This window comes from Rhamphochromis sp. 'chilingali' (genome assembly GCF_963969265.1).
Source record: "Rhamphochromis sp. 'chilingali' genome assembly, chromosome: 10".
Taxonomy (NCBI): Eukaryota; Metazoa; Chordata; class Actinopteri; order Cichliformes; family Cichlidae; genus Rhamphochromis; species Rhamphochromis sp. 'chilingali'.
This window is the reverse complement of record NC_137937.1, coordinates 24651252-24666814: the sequence shown is the minus strand read 5'-3', so window position 1 is coordinate 24666814 and position 15563 is coordinate 24651252. Positions and strand designations below refer to the sequence as shown.

The 15563-nt window shown below is 39.5% G+C and overlaps 2 protein-coding genes across 2 annotated transcripts; one reads left to right on the top strand and one right to left on the bottom strand.

Annotated features, from left to right (window-relative positions):
- Positions 1-5684: 5684 nt before the first annotated feature.
- tspan36 (tetraspanin 36) lies at positions 5685-11604 on the bottom strand. Its single transcript, XM_080894499.1, has 7 exons — positions 11400-11604; positions 8422-8613; positions 8104-8178; positions 7847-7945; positions 7267-7416; positions 6906-6989; positions 5685-6508 (listed from the first exon to the last, which is right to left on the bottom strand). Exons 1-7 carry the CDS (start codon positions 11451-11453, stop codon positions 6434-6436), a joined length of 729 nt encoding a protein of 242 aa, XP_080750625.1. The 5' UTR covers positions 11454-11604; the 3' UTR covers positions 5685-6433.
- Positions 11605-14615: 3011 nt separating this feature from the next.
- On the top strand, positions 14616-15422 carry LOC308404047 (histone H1.5). Its single transcript, XM_080893887.1, has one exon. The coding sequence runs from the start codon at positions 14692-14694 to the stop codon at positions 15250-15252; it is 561 nt and encodes a 186-aa protein (XP_080750013.1). The 5' UTR covers positions 14616-14691; the 3' UTR covers positions 15253-15422.
- The last annotated feature ends 141 nt before the right edge of the window (positions 15423-15563 follow it).

Here is a 15563-nt window from a genome sequence, read left to right as displayed (position 1 = left end):
CTTCGCCCCTCCATCTCACTCCAGTTTCGTTATTATAGCTTGATGATTACCACGGCCATCTATCATCCTGACAGGCACAACATCTGTGGGTCTGAGATCCCCCAAGACAGGAAGCCAGAGAGGAGCCTTTGTTGACTGTGGGTTCTGCAGAACATCCACCTGGTGAGGAGCTGGTGAGGAGAGTGAAAATGAAAAACACACGGCTTTTGTGAGCATGGCATTGGCTAGTGTTTAAAAGAGGAACAGAAGAAAATGGCTGCTGATGAACTAAAGTGTGCCAGTTTTATTATATAAATTATGATGAAATTAGTCTATTTCACAAGCCATTTGAGCCATGCTGTTGTTGCTAAAAAACTGAGGGGAAAAACAGTGATGTTAAAGGTAAATCTACAGCTATAGTTGGATAAACGCAGTGTGATTGGTTCCTCATTCTCAAGCCATATTAAGATATGATTTCTTGCTTTCCTAAACCCTTTTCTGACAACTCCAGAAAACTGCGTGAGCTCAAAGTGTGTGGGTTGTTGACCTTTATGAAGACTAACAGAGCGGAAAAAACAGGAAAAAGCAAAGTTTCTCCAGCATCTCAATAATCTGTTGACTTACAAACCTCAGCAGCCGCTGGAAGGTCACGGTGAGCGTAATAATTATGCAGGGTTCCTTCAGCTGAGGGATTAATAAAGAGGAGAGAGGCTCCACAGAGAACAGATCCATGAGTCACCTAATGTAATGAACTGTGTGTGATGCTGTTATGATGTTGTGGGTTTGTCAAGGAGAAGACACAGTTACAGATACACTTCTGCATTTTGTGTTCCATTTCTGCCTCATTAGTGTACAGATATCTAAGCTAATGGGGATTCATGGCGTGAGAGCACAGATGAAGATGTCTTTCTCACCTCTAATCTGAAACATCGTGGCATAAAACAGTTTGGGACACAAGACTTTATTAGGTCTTCAGACTGGAAAAAGTATCTTACAATGTTTGGCTGAATTATGTTTCGGGGATGAATCATTTGCTAAACACAAGCCAGTAAGTGGGTCTGTGGTTTCTTTGTAATTACAGAAGGAGGTTTGAAACCAGAGAGCCGCTGCTATCGCTAAGATGAAAAGTGACAAGAAATATTTCCAACAACAGGATTTCTGTCTCTCGCTCTCCTTTTTTTTATGTATCTAAAGGGAATCTTGGTATAGTCTATCAAATTTGCATCTTACAGAAGCATATCTGCTCTTTGTCCTGCAAAAATAGAACAGGTTTACAAATGGAAAGTAGAAAACTGTCAAATGCTTTGGTTGCAGTTGCACCCAAAGAGACTTCCTCTAAGGATGGTTTTATTCAGTAGCAGGAAAAGAATCAGAATGCATGGTGACAACCATCCTGACCGATATCCCAGCTAACCTATCCCAGCTACCATAGGCAAGAGGTAAGTTACATCCTGGACAGGTCAGCAGTCTGACACAGAGGAACAGGCAACCATTTGCACTCACATTCACAGTTATGGGCAATTTAGAGTCATCATATAACCCAACCCTACCAACTGCATTGGACTGTGTGAGGAAGCTGGAGTACCCGGACACAGAGAGAACATGCAACTCCCCCCCACATAGGTGGTGGAGGCGACTCAGTTTGACCTTCTTGCTGTGAGGCAACAGTACCACTGCACCACCCCCTTGTTTAAAAGCCTGTTTCTAGTCCATTGAATCCTTGTAAATGTAAAACAGAGATGGACACCTTTTGCTATGTTATGCAACTGGTGACCAGACATTTCAAAAACACATCTGTCTGCAGATTTTGTTTTTCCTGTGAATATTTTCTGCAACAAACTTAAATGACAAAAATTAAAAAAAATACTGATATAGAAAAGATGGACATAACCCTTTGTTTGGGGATATATTTTTAAAATTCATTCTCCATTTCTGTTCTGATCGTTCATGTGGCAAATCAGATTCTTTGTTGAGCAACATAAGCTGGGTGTAAAGGAAATGAGGTAAATAAATAAATGAAAGGAGGAGACGATGGAATAATGAGAAAAAGGGCAAAGGAATATAAAAAAAGGAGCTAGAAGATACGGATATCTCCTTCAACAATGCATGCTGTGAAGATACACAATTATAGGTAATATGGACAGAGCTGTGACCTGCTGCTCCTCATGTGGTCTATTTCAGCCTCTGTTCTCTGTCCTGTGTGTCTGGGCCTCTTCTCTGGCTTCCCTCTCTAATTAACAGTGATGGCGTAGAACAAATGGAGACATCACAGCGTCGGTTGTGGATGAATATGTAGAGAAGCACACATAAACAGTAGTGGGCATGCTTGCTGTCAGTAGCACCTGCTCTTGGTCCTGACAATGCATATTTAATATTTGGTCTCAAAGGATGGTGAAAGGTTGGAAAATCAAATAAACCTTGACACTACTACAATTTGTTTGTATAACTTTTTAATAAAAAGGAGACAAATCCCACCTTTTTCCCCCTGCTGTACCTATAAGAAAGCAAACATCCCCCTAATCCACCATGTGATACACTTCAAGGCATGTTCTTTGTTAAACCTTTGATGGTAAAGCTGACAAAGGCAGCAGTTATGAAACAAATCCAGAAAAGACACTTAGTAGCTGAATAGCTGCACACATCATGAAGGAATTCTTCAGGTAAGTGTCCTCAAATCTTTTCAAAGAGGCAGAAAAACAGTCCTTCTGAACTTTTTGTCCATCTTCCTGCAGGAAGTCAGCAGCAGCACTGTATGTGTGTCCTCCTCAGGTTAGCTCCTGTCAAAATAAATAAATAAAAGCAAAGATCCCTCTCTAAGTAGGAAAGGAAATAAATAAATTAGAGGGCAGGCAGAAATCTTCTTGTGATGACATTTGGCATGTGCACTTGGGTTGTGAGGAATTTCTTCCTGTGAGTTGATGGCCCAAATTGGAAAGTGTGTGAGAGAGCGAGAAAGGGGCCACATCTGGAGGTGTCCACGTAAGACAACAGAAAATGCCACGGTAATAAATTATCCACACAAGTGACTCACAACCTCATGAATTCATCGCTCTCTGGTTGGTTCTTTTTATCTTCAAAGTGAACACGATACTGTCATAAAACAACAAACAAACCTAGTGTTTTCCTCCAGTATGCAAACGGGATTCCTAAAAAAAAGGTGTTTGGTCTGTGTAAAATATAAATATAATATTTCATTTTTAACAGAACACAGAAAACATGTCAGATGTTTAAGCTGAAAAAAAAAAAAAGATTCTTGCTGCTCAACAGTTCTTTGTCACATTTGGTCCCTCTCTTCCTTAGCCCACAGAATGCAACGTACATGTTTTCCAAAATGATTTTCAAATTTTGATTTGTCTGTCCGCATAACATTTTTCCACTCTGCGTTTCTGGATCATGTTCATACAGTATTTGGCTTCTTCCTTGCACGATAGAGCTTTAACTTGCATTTGAGAATGGCACGATGAACCGTGTTTATAGCAGTGATTTCTGGAAGTGTTCCTGAGCCCCTACATCGATTTCCATGACAGAATCGTACCTGTTTTAAATGCAGCGCTGCCCGAGGGCCCCAATCCAATCCAATATTGATTTTTGTCCCTTTTGCACAGAAATTTCTCCATATTCTCTGAATCCTTTGATGTTATTATTTACTGTAGATGAGATATTCAAAGTCTTTGCATTTTAACACTGAGGAATATTGTTGCAAAATTTGTAGATTTGTCACCAATCTGTAGTTTTTTTTACAGATTGGTGAACATCTGCCCAACTCTACTTCTGAGAAACTCTGCATCTCTGAGATGCTCTTTTTATACCCAATCACGTTACTGACCTGTTCCCAATTAACCTAATTTGTTGGAAAATATTCCTCCAGTTGTTTCTTTTTAGTACCCCCTAAAAAGCCTTTCGCAGCCTTCTGCTGCAATAAAATTCAAAATGAGCTAATAATTTGCATGAAATAGAAAGAGTGTGTTTTCTCTGTTCTATAATAAAACATGCGTTCATCAGATTTCCATATCATTGGGTTCTGTTTTTATTTACATTTTACACAGCCTCCTAAACTTTTTGGAAACTGGGTTTGTATAAATATAAGAGTATAACACTGTTTTCACACAGGAGCTTTATTCTAATATGCATTTTATGCACAGATTAGACACAACTTTTAAATAGACTTGCTTAATATAGTTAAGCAAGTGCTTAATTCAAATTAACACCTTTTTAGTTCATGATTTTAATTAACTGACCTACTTTTTATAGACAGCTGCTGTGTTGAGAACGATTGGTATTATTCGCAGTATTCAGCAAGAGTGAGTGAGAAAGAGCACTATCTTCGTTGCTGCACCAGCTGATATGATAAGGGTTAACACTCGTGAGAGAAGTTCAGAAAAACAAGAAGACAGAACAGAAAACAGGTGTCAGATCCAGGTGTCAGATAGAGATGCAAATACACTTTTAAATGTCAACAAAAAGAAAAAGAATAAGAGCAAACAAAAATGTATGACAAGAAAGAAGAAGGTGAGGCTAGGGAAATGGCACAAACACACAAGAAGAAACTGCCATGAAAGCGAAAGAGAGAGAGAGAGAGAGGAGAAAAAAGCAGTTTGAGGAACAGGCAAGTCTCGGAGCTGACAAGGTTATCTAGGAGTGTGCGTGCCAAGTTCTCTCTGAAAAGGAACAGCCTGTCTAAATGTCAACACAGCCTGGGGCAGTGGGGATGTGCACGGCATAAGATATGCAGCCAGGAGATATGAGAGGGACCCAGAATGACACGCAGCAGCAGGGTCATTTACATCAGTCGATGTCATTAATACAGCAGCAACCACGGAAAGATCCCAGGCAGACGAAGAGCAACTAAACTTTATCAGAGATGTGAGATTTGCGAGTGTAAATGTAACGGTTAAAAAAAAAAAAAATTTCAGATGTCTCTTTAGGCTCTAAACCATCACATCTTACCTTTCAAGTAATTACTGACAAATTATGAACTATCTTCCACAGAAGTCAATGTTTTGAGGTCCCGGTCACAGCTACAGCTGATGGTTTAAACTTTAAACTCAGATAAAAGGTTCTCTAGCACCATATACAGGATTTTATATGTTATTGCAACTAAATACACAGCATCCAACATGACTATGCATTATCAAATGTCACAGCTGCAAACTGAAAAATTGAAGGAACAAATAGGGAAACAAATGAGGATTGAAGTGTGAACAGCTTGAATGTGTCATTAATTTCAAAAACGTAGTACAGGGATCATTTGAGATTAAATGGTTGAAAATAGTTTTATCTACAGCTTCATCAGTGTCTGCTATATCAGTTTCCTCTTGCACATTGATTGAATAATGATCTCCTGGACAGGAGTCTGTATTATTTATCTCTTTGAACGCTAACTTTGCTTATGCAATATGAATACTCCTATCTTCTGTATGTGCCACACTGAGGGGCCTCTTTATCAGCAGAGTCAGGAGGTAACAGATAAATGCTTTGGGTCACGTTTAATAGGATGCTCTGAACACCGTGCAGCAGTGAATAGTAAAGCTAGAAGGCACTAAAGTGGGCACAGGAGTAGACAACTGCTCCCTCTGCCCTCAGTTCAGAACAACAGCAACAGAAACAAGAAATGCGATGCTTGCCATTTCTATAAAAATCATTGAATGTTGCAAATAAGTTGACAAAGAAAAAAAAAAAGAAAGTGACACAACCACACCACACGCTTGTGAGATATTCACCTTTTTTAATTTAGAAATATAATAAACACAGTAAAAGTCAAAGTGGAACTACAACTCAATTTACCAGAGTTAACTGACCATAAAGTGTTGCATGTATTCATTCGTGCAGGTGGTTATAAACTCTGCTGTCCTAGATAAGGCATATAACTGCTGTCTTTTTGTTTACAATCGCATACAGCTTAAAACAAGGACAGAGCTCATTCATTAAAGTACAGTGGAAATGCAAAGCGTAATTTCCTCTTAATGAGTATCTACAAGATGCAGCAGGGCAGGAAGGGCCCAGCAGGATTTACAAGCACATGAGTAAATGTTCATATTCGTTCTCTTTTTTTCCCCTTTGATGAAATGGCAGCTATGACGATGGCCTGCGCTGGAAGCACAATCGAGCTGCGAACAACATTTATGATTATTTAAACTATTTTGAAAACGATACCAAAGAAATGAAGGAGAGAAAAAAAAAAAAAAATTCCAAACCATAGCTGGAAAACAAAAACAAAAACTACGAATAAAGAGCTGCGTTCACATTAACCAAAAAGATTCACCAAGATTTCTTTCGTGCAGGAATGTTCCGGTATGACCCCATTAAGGCCCAGACAATGATCGTCATGTAATTACTTAAATAGAACTAGAAGAGCACAACGAACAGATGCTTCTGTGCAATGTAGAGCAAGCACTCAGAAATCCCAGTGGAGCTAAATGAGGAGGAGGTACAGTGGGAGGTTGCGGGAACTGTTTCAAGCGTAGAGGGGTTCGTAACCATTCCTTCGGCTTTTACAGGTTATCGCACACACGCTCACCATCCCAAAAAACTGGAAAAGGAAAAAATAAAAATCAGAGACACAATTAAAATACGTTTTCTGTTTAGGTTACATGAACCGACTAATAAGGGGGATGAAATTTTTTATCTTACAAACCTATCACAAAGTTTGGCTTCCTGAGTGAAAAAAAACAAAACCTTGAAATATATATTTATATATAAAATTGAATTATGTAACACCCTACAATAATACAGACATGCTTGCAGGAAATTTTTTTTTTTTTTTTTTTTTAGAATTTCTTTAACAATTAATTTTTTTTCTTCACATAGAAGACAAAATGATCACACAAGTGCTAAGTTAACAAATCCATGCACTTCAGAGTTTGAAAGACGCAGGTCAATGACATATCCTCATTTACCTGCCAAACCACATTTAAGCTTGGTCTTACCTTGATGATGGCAAAAGCAACAACGACCAGCATGGCGTAGGTCAGAACATCCTGTATGAACTTCTCCAGCTTGGGCTCACAACCCTAAAAACACATACACAATCGTTGTGAGTATACATACAGTACATGCACATCAAAGGTATTTACTTGACTTTAGCTCCTTTTTTGTTGCCTTTACTGCTGGGAGTTTTTGCAGACTTAAAAACTGTCATAATAACATTTTTTTTAATCATTAAAAAAAAAAAAAAAAAAATCTGAGACTGAATGACAGAAGTATCCAAACTGCAGGTGAACACGCAGTCAGAGTAAACATCGTACAGTCCAGAGAAAGACAAACACGTGTGACTCAAGTGTGATTCACCTCAGTGTTAAACTGGTCCTTTTCTTCCAGTCTGCCATTGCACTGTGGCGATGAGGAGTTTTTACAGCAGGACAAAGGCAGCGTTTTGTTTGTAGAAAAATAGGTGGTGTTGGTCCAGTCGGTGTAATTCTTGACACCGCAGCACTTTAACTGCAAAAAGTCAAAGAGAAGAGGGTCATGTGCAAACGGAAACTATGATAAAGGTACAGGTAAAGATAAAGGTCCTACAAGAAGTTGAGCTAAGGGAAATATGGTACTGCGGCTGTGTTGCAGTGTTTCAAGTTTTGTACACACTGGATCGGTTTCTTCTTCTAATCCAGTTATCAGTTTCCCACAGTTACGTTTGACAGACACAGGAGAAGTAAAAGTGGTGCATGTAGGTCATGAAGCTGTAAAGTGCAACGACTTCCTATGAACTTCATTTTTATTTTTATTGTTGTCTTCTGAAGACAAAATTGGAGGGAGAAGAGGAAGTGAAACCATGTAAGAGAGAGAATGCACACAACAACAAAAGAGACAATGGAGAATGAAAATAGAATCAAGAAAACAAATCTATTATCAAAGTGGAAAATACACTAACCAAAGTCTGCATGCTGTCCACTGCTTCGGTATCAGAGTTCTTCTCCCCATTATACTTGGAAAGAGAGTCTCTTATGGGGCTCTCAAGCTGTCCATTGATCTGTTGAGAAACAAATCCCCCCCCCAAATGTAAGCAGTCATGTAAGTTAACCGTGAGCTACGACAAGTATATTTTCCCTACTGTTACTTAAAATAAATAACTAAACACAGATTAATATTCTAGGATTATTTAGAACACCTGAAGCGTCTGTGACTCACCTTGCCGCGGTAGATGAAGCTAAACACCAAAGCAGTCACTTCAGCTGCAAAGATCAACATGATGATCAGAAAGAACTAAAATGAATGGAAAAAAGAAATGAGATGTAAATTTGGATCCTAAAACAGAGCGAAAGATCAACAGAAACAAACATAAATGTAACAGAAAGGATGGTAAGTAACTTCATAGCTGAGGTGATAAGGGTTTGCTCTTGGGCTTCTACCTTCAGATTTTACAGATGAGCATATAAACATTAAGGAATTGGGAATATGATTAAGGCACAAATCACGTCTTGTCCTAATTCCCTCACACACACTTACAAAGCTGAGGCCACATTTGGACTCGCGGAGGGTTGAGCAGCATCCCACGATCCCAACAAAGAACATCACCGCACTGATTCCGATGATAATGGCTGCTGGGATTAGAGTTGACTTATTTTGAATCAGACTGTCAAAGCTGCCGAAGGACTTGATCACGTAGTGACCGACATAGGCCAGTCCTGCTCCTGCAGCCTGAAGGAAATGGGGACAGAAAAAAAAAAAAAAAAAAAAAAAAAAAAAAAAAAAAAAAAAAAAAAAAAAAGAGATTCCACTATAAATAAACACAGGTTACAATAGATGCTAAATCATCTGCACCTTCACAAGTCATTCTGACGATTTCATGAAGAAACTGACGTTCTAGACATGAAGTTGCTAGAAACCAGACTGCAACCGGTTTTTAAAAGCTTACACTGTTAAAATTCGAGTCAGTCACATGCTCCTTGCTTTGTCAACACAACATTAAAACCAGACACACCGCATCATACTTCCTCCTCTACAACACTTCTGTTTCTGACATGTTACACTGGCCAAACCTATAACTGTTAAAATCAATTATTTGTTTTAGTTCTATTTTTTGTATTGATTTTAAAACTTTTTGTTAAAACTGAGCACAAAGATGTTTGTTCTTATTTTTCTGTCCTACTGGCTCTCATGTGATTAACATACTCTGTGAGAGTCACTGATAGTCTGCCCCATTGAACTTTGATGCATATCTGGCGTTAAGTCACACTGCCATCACGACCTTACTGCTAGTCATGCTTTAGTAGTGAGATCACCAGTCATATGACCGCAGGTATGAGGGCCAAGTTTGTGCATAGGGAGCTCACGCCTAAAAACAAAGGGGAAAAAAAAAGAATCACACTGATTCTTCACACTGAAAAAAAAAAAAAAAAAAAAATCTACTGTAGCAATGACAAAAAAAAAAGATATTTAAAAAAGGCTTCATTAACTAATAAGCTAACATTTTTGTATCTAGTCTATGAAAGATTCTTTCTTCATACGTTGGTGATGTCAGTCAGAACACAGGAACAGAGGTGTTAACCAGCAACGTTTTCATTTCTGTAGCAGACGGAAAGTCTCACACACAAAGTTTCCCCGAGGTAAGTCATTCATGCAATTTTCAGTTTTACTTCCCCTCATAGTTAAGCAACTTATACATTGGTTGCTTGTGTCTAGCGCATCCTAACAATTCACTTTGTAGCTCAGCCCCATGACTCACTTTTCTTGATCACTTCACGGTCACGGGAACCCTGTGGGTTTGTTACGCTGTGCCCCCCCCCCCGCCCATCCAGTGCTCACCCCCTAATCCCTCCAGAATCTCAGATCCTGGGGCTCAGAAGCAGCACAAAGAGGCTTACACAACGTAAAACGCAACCTCTCTGGAATGTAACTAGCTCTCTGAGGCCATGAGGGGTTCTCTGAAGGTCCAGCTTCAATCTGATTCCAGGAAAAGACAAGACTTACTGTAAATTTTGTGAACCAGGAACCATTTAACTTATCGTTTCCTTAAATCAGATACATGAACTTTATTGCTGTGAAGCAGCAGAAATCCTGTTTTATAAAAGCAAACTATGAACATGTTCACTAAATCTAACCATGAAATATCAGCAACTGTTTAAAACACGTGTGAGGATCTGTGTAATGTTTATCACTGTGGGTCATAGTTCAGTTCAATCTTTTGAATGATTTTCTTTAAACAATCCCCCAGAATGAAACTGGCTGTTTATCATTTAAAAAAATGTTCACTTTCCCACAGAAAGCTGAAACTCCTTAATTTATCAAATTGCTGGGTATATCATGAAGGTCAATAGTTAATTCAACCGGATACGTGATTTCTTCATCAACTCATGTCTAATCAGGGCTCTTGCTCTGATAAATCAGCAACAAAAAAACAAAAAAACAAAAAAAAAAAAAAAATGTCAAACTTGCACATTCAGCCTGAAGCTCAAACACAGGAATGCTGTTTGTTGGCTAAACAATCTCAGCAGGTTTGACTAACTCCACATCTGAGCTGTGCAACAAAGGAGGAAAAAAAAAAAAAAAAGCAGAGGTGTTTTTAAAATATGGAGTCATTTGTTGTCTGTAATGCTCACATGCTGGGAGGGAGTGAACATTACTGAAATAAAGTGAAGGTCAGAGAAATGCAATAACACCTTCATTTGATTCAAAGAGGCTTGGTAATCCAACCCAAGGCTGCTGGATGTAAGATGGTAAGTGTGGCATAGAAAGAGAAAGTATACAGGCTGGAACAGAAGATAGGAAAACTAGGAAGTGGAGAGGAGAGGAAAAAAGGATTTGAATACTCAAATTAAAGCACGTCCATGTTGTCTCTGGTAAATAATCACACACACAGGCTGTTTCTGTCTTACAGTTATCCAATTAGACACACACATTAACCACGGAAGGGACAGGCTGGGAAATTTACCCACTCCTTTCAAAAGCCTTCGTAAGGTCACTGAAGAGGACACAGGCGGGAAAGCTTGGGTTTATTAAGTCAACATTAACGAGCAGCACACAACTGAAAGTACTCCAACACAAAGACAGACATGACTGCACGAGGGAGTGAATGGCCGGAAAAATAAGAGCAGAGTCGGGCAGGTCAGTGATCTCATGAAAATTTCCCAGGCCTTTTTATTTCAGAGCTACATACGTTAGAAGTCTATTAAAGGGTAGGTGGGGTGAAATGAGGAAGTGCTCTGTAATGCTGCGACTGTGCTAGAATAAAAAAAGGAGGGCGGGGGGCTGACTACTGGGATCTTTATCAAACCATAATACTGATTTGTTTACACCCCAAACAGCACAATTCACACAGGAGGAGTAAAGAGAAAACAAATAGCAGCAGATTTTTTTTTTTTTGAGAAACACAAATAGAAAAGCCCCCACATATTTATTTTTTCCCTTTCCGCATCACAGAGCGTCGTCAGTAGGAAATAAAATCTCTGCAGGTGGACGAACGACAGAATTACACAGCGACTCACCCAAAATATCAAGCTGATAAACAGGAGGATGATCTTGGCGACTCCGCAGTCCATGGCGTCTCAGTGGATGGTGGAGGAGAGAAAGAAAAAGACCGAATGTCCAGCTTTTTATGTCGCTTTTTATGTACGCCGAGTTTCTCCAGCTGCCCGCCCGCTTTGGTCACAAGTTTCCGTTGTGTTCTGACTGTACCGACTGATCACCTGGTCACATGATGATGGGAGGAGAGCAAAGCTACACAGCAGATCCTGCAGCTCCCCCTCCCACTCCAACCCGTGCATCACGTCATACATCAGTCTCACACGAGGAAGCCCGAGACTCTATCAAGCTGCTTGATATCACACGCGTTTTATTTTGGTTAAAGGATTTTAACATAATTTTGCGTAGAAAGGATTCTACTTTTAAATGCCTTTGGCATTTAAAAATGTATTTTTATTCATTCCCCCCTTTAATTCAACATGCAGTTCAGTTAAGTTCCATTATAAAGCCAAAGATCTTATAAATTTGTAGAAAATAAAATTACCTATTTGCAGTTTGTGACAACCATTAGAAAAATAAAAATAAAAACAAATACACAAAGGATGGAACTTCCAATGCTCGAGGCAAAGAAGAGTGCACATAAGCAGCATGCTTTTCATATCACTGCATGAGGAAGGTGTGTTTAAGCTTACTGTTTAAGCATACATTTTTTTGAAGGTTATGTCTCAAATTTGCATATTGGTTTTAATCCCACCGATGTGCTCCAGTAATGTAATTTAATGTTGGCATCAATTATACAGTCATTGGTTGTGAAATACAGCACAAGATTCATTGTCCTTCATTGTCTAAGTATGTGAGATAATAGGGGGGTCACATTTCTTTTTTTTATTGTTATTAATAACAGAAAAAATATGTATTTTAGTCGTGTGAAGCATGCTTAAGTAGTGACTCTTTTTGCAGTAACTCTGAGGACAATAGGCAGCTATTCTTTCGGATTGAGTCAAAAGGTTATGTGGATGGGAGTTATAGAAAGAGAAAACCACAACACAGACAATTTGCAGCCACAAAAACAATTGTTTTATTCAGAGTAGTTCAGCAGAAGGCTTCGTTTGACCTTTATGCGCTCAGTTCTGTATCACTGCAAGAGATTAAAGCAACTGACACATTTAGATTAAAGCAATTGACACTCATTTAAATGAATGCGGGAGCGGCAGAAATATTCAGTTGCTCTTCCGACTGTGACATGGGTTATAACTCTTAAACCACGGCTGCACGCTATTCAGAGGAACACGTAGAAGCCTCGGAGTAGGTCTCTTTGCCTATAGAAGTAAAGGTTTTGTATTGATAATGAGGCCAAGATGACCAACAACTGCAAAATCAGTCAAGGCTTTGTTGTTAAAGAGGATGAAAATCCAGCATCTGCCAGGGAGTTTCTCCCACTCTGGGTCCAAATCCCAAGAGTTTATTGCAGCCTTATCAGACGTGCTGCAGTATACCTGCATCATCCTGCTCTGCATACAAGCCCACGATTAAAAGCTTCCACACGCGAGAAATGGAAACAAAAACTACACATCTGAGGCTTTCAGTGGGCACTTCAAGCTGGTCTCCCGTGACAACACTCTCACCACCTACAGGTGTCCATCAGAACTGCACTCCAGCCAAACAAAACTCCAGTGTTTGTGAGGAGGCGCTATCAGCGCACTACAGAAGGCACGGAAACATTTGCCAATCTTTTCCCTCGCGCGCAAGCACACACAAGTACATATCTTATCTCACATTAATAATAAGAAAACAAACAAAAGTAGCGCGAGAAACCACGAAGAAGAGAAAAACACATCCCTCTTTCACTGGAGACGTTTTTGATGGATTGCACTAAGACTGTAATATTAAAACATTCCCAGAAGTATGTCTGATAATTGCATTCATTTTAAAACTGATATAAAAATAATATAAAATTAATATAAAACAAAGACTCCAATGTTGGACTACACGATTTAGTTTTTTCTGGTTTATTTTCCCGCTGTTTGGCTCCACCTGTGGCAGATTTTATTGCGTGTTTTTGTAAACAAATATCACAACCCCCCTGTCCCCCACGGGTATGTAACAATCCTGTAAAACCCAATAAAACCGATGGTTTATCATTAAAAGGTCAAACAGCTAAGCCGTGTAAAGCGCGTCAGAGTGCCTGAAGTTTGTTTTGGTTTCACAGATGCGCAAGTAAAGGATGGTTTTTGTACATTCATGTGTGCTGTGCTGTTTTACCAAAACCAATTAAGTGCAGTGTAATGAAACATGATTCGTGTTTTTGCATTTATAAGCGCAGAACTGTTATAATCTCATAAGTGAAGTTATTTTTGCACAATTTTTACGCAGCAGTTCCTCATAAAAGTTAATTGATGCATAAATAAGAAATGATCTAAATTCAAATTAATTTAAATTTATATTTATGTACAAGCACCCCACTGGAGTCATTCCACAAAGTGTCTCGTTAAAAAGAAAGCCCGGGAAATTAATCAGAAATTCGTTTCTTGGGCTGCCCCTCCTCACAGGCTGATAACTGCTCTGGCTTTGGTCCATCTATACACAGGGAATACACAATGTATAGCCTTAATTTCACTTTCATGTTACATATATTCATATCAAACAAAATTTTCTATTAATTATACTTTAACACATCATCCCCAACTCAAAGACCGCCCTTGCTTTGATTCCAAGTTGAATATTTATCATTAGAAGTCTCTCTGTGGTTACCTCGAAATAGAATCAAGGCAAGTGTGTTTCTTGAGTCTTCTTTAGGTGAAAATATTTCACAATAACGGTGGAAATAAAACTAAATTTTGGGCTCGGTGTACTAGACACGTCGCTATGTTAGAGTTTATTTAATTGTAAAACTTTTTTCTTACTTATTTGGGAAATATAACATAGTCAAAATGTTAAAAGCACGATTCCCACATTGCATTCTTCGTTTGTCAGCTTCTAATCGCTCAACAGGTGCTAATATATTTGAACGCATGCTGAATAAAAACACACAGACAGACAGTTCACATTTCCCTGATTGCTGTGAAGTGACTTATATATAGTTGTATGACAATTAACGTTGGAATTTTAAAGAATTATCCAGTTGAAGAAAACACAAATTTGATCAAGTGGCGGAGGAGGAGAAGAGGCGCACTGTGGCAGTGGGACTGACTCTACACGGTTCTCATTGGGGTTTTATAAAGCCTCAACCAGCCAAGAGGGCAAGCAGAGATATCACTCTCTACTGATTCTGTCTGTGGCCCTCACTGACTTCATCTCGGTATCACAGCTGTTACAATGTCTTCTGCTGCGATTGCTTTGACTCCGCCAGCTCCGGCCAAATCTCCTAAAAAGAGAGCTAAGTCTCCGAGGAAGAAAACAGGCCTGACTGTGTCAGACTTGATACTGAAGGCTCTGTCCACATCCACACAGCGTGGCGGTGTGTCTCTGGTAGCCCTGAAGAAGGCTCTGAAGGCCGGTGGATATGATGTGGTGAAAAACAATGCCAGGATTCTCATCGCCGTGAAGCGCTTGGTGACCAAAAAGTCTCTGGTCCAGACCAAGGGCAGCGGGGCTTCGGGCTCTTTCAAGCTCAACAAAAAGCCCCCCACACCTAGGAAGAGGAAGGTGGTGAGAAAGAAGAAGCCAAAGGCGAAAAAGGTCAAGCGGGCCAGCGTCAAGAAAACAGCAGCAGCAGGAGCCACTCCTGCAGCCAAGAAGTCCCCCAAGAAAAGGAGAAAGTCAAAGAGCCCGAAGAAAGCCAAGAGACCCGCTGCGGCCAAGAAGCCCAAGAAGCCAAAGAGCCCAAAGAAGACCAAACGCAGAGTCTCCAAGACCAGGTCTGTTGCCAAGAAGTGAATGCTCTTCCACTGAACACTAAATGCCGGTCTTTGTGGACTCTATGCGGACTGAGCTGCATTCAAGTCAAGCTTTAAGTAGGTTTTTTTTTCTAAAGTAGAAAAAATGAACTCGCAGTTTGTACAAGCCTTTCTTTCCTGCTTCCTGTCATGATGTTTTAATGAACTGAATAGCACTTGCTTGAAATAAAATTATTTTCATTTACAGAGTGTACAGTGTGCTTTTATCTGAAAAAGAAATTCTCCAGCCTGATAAAATTTAATTGAAAAACAAACAATATCGGGAAAAGAAAAAAATCGATGTTTTCTGAA

Bases quoted from the DNA above. Each gene is read 5' to 3' on its own strand.
- tspan36 (XM_080894499.1), bottom strand. From the start codon at position 11,453: ATGGACTGCGGAGTCGCCAAGATCATCCTCCTGTTTATCAGCTTGATA. The intron at 8,179-8,421 runs GTAAGTGTGTGT...CATTCATTTTAG, and splicing joins CCAAATGTGGCCTCAGCTTT to TTCTTTCTGATCATCATGTT. The intron at 7,946-8,103 runs GTGAGTCACAGA...GTTTCTCAACAG, and splicing joins GCTTCATCTACCGCGGCAAG to ATCAATGGACAGCTTGAGAG.
- LOC308404047 (XM_080893887.1), top strand. From the start codon at position 14,692: ATGTCTTCTGCTGCGATTGCTTTGACTCCGCCAGCTCCGGCCAAATCT.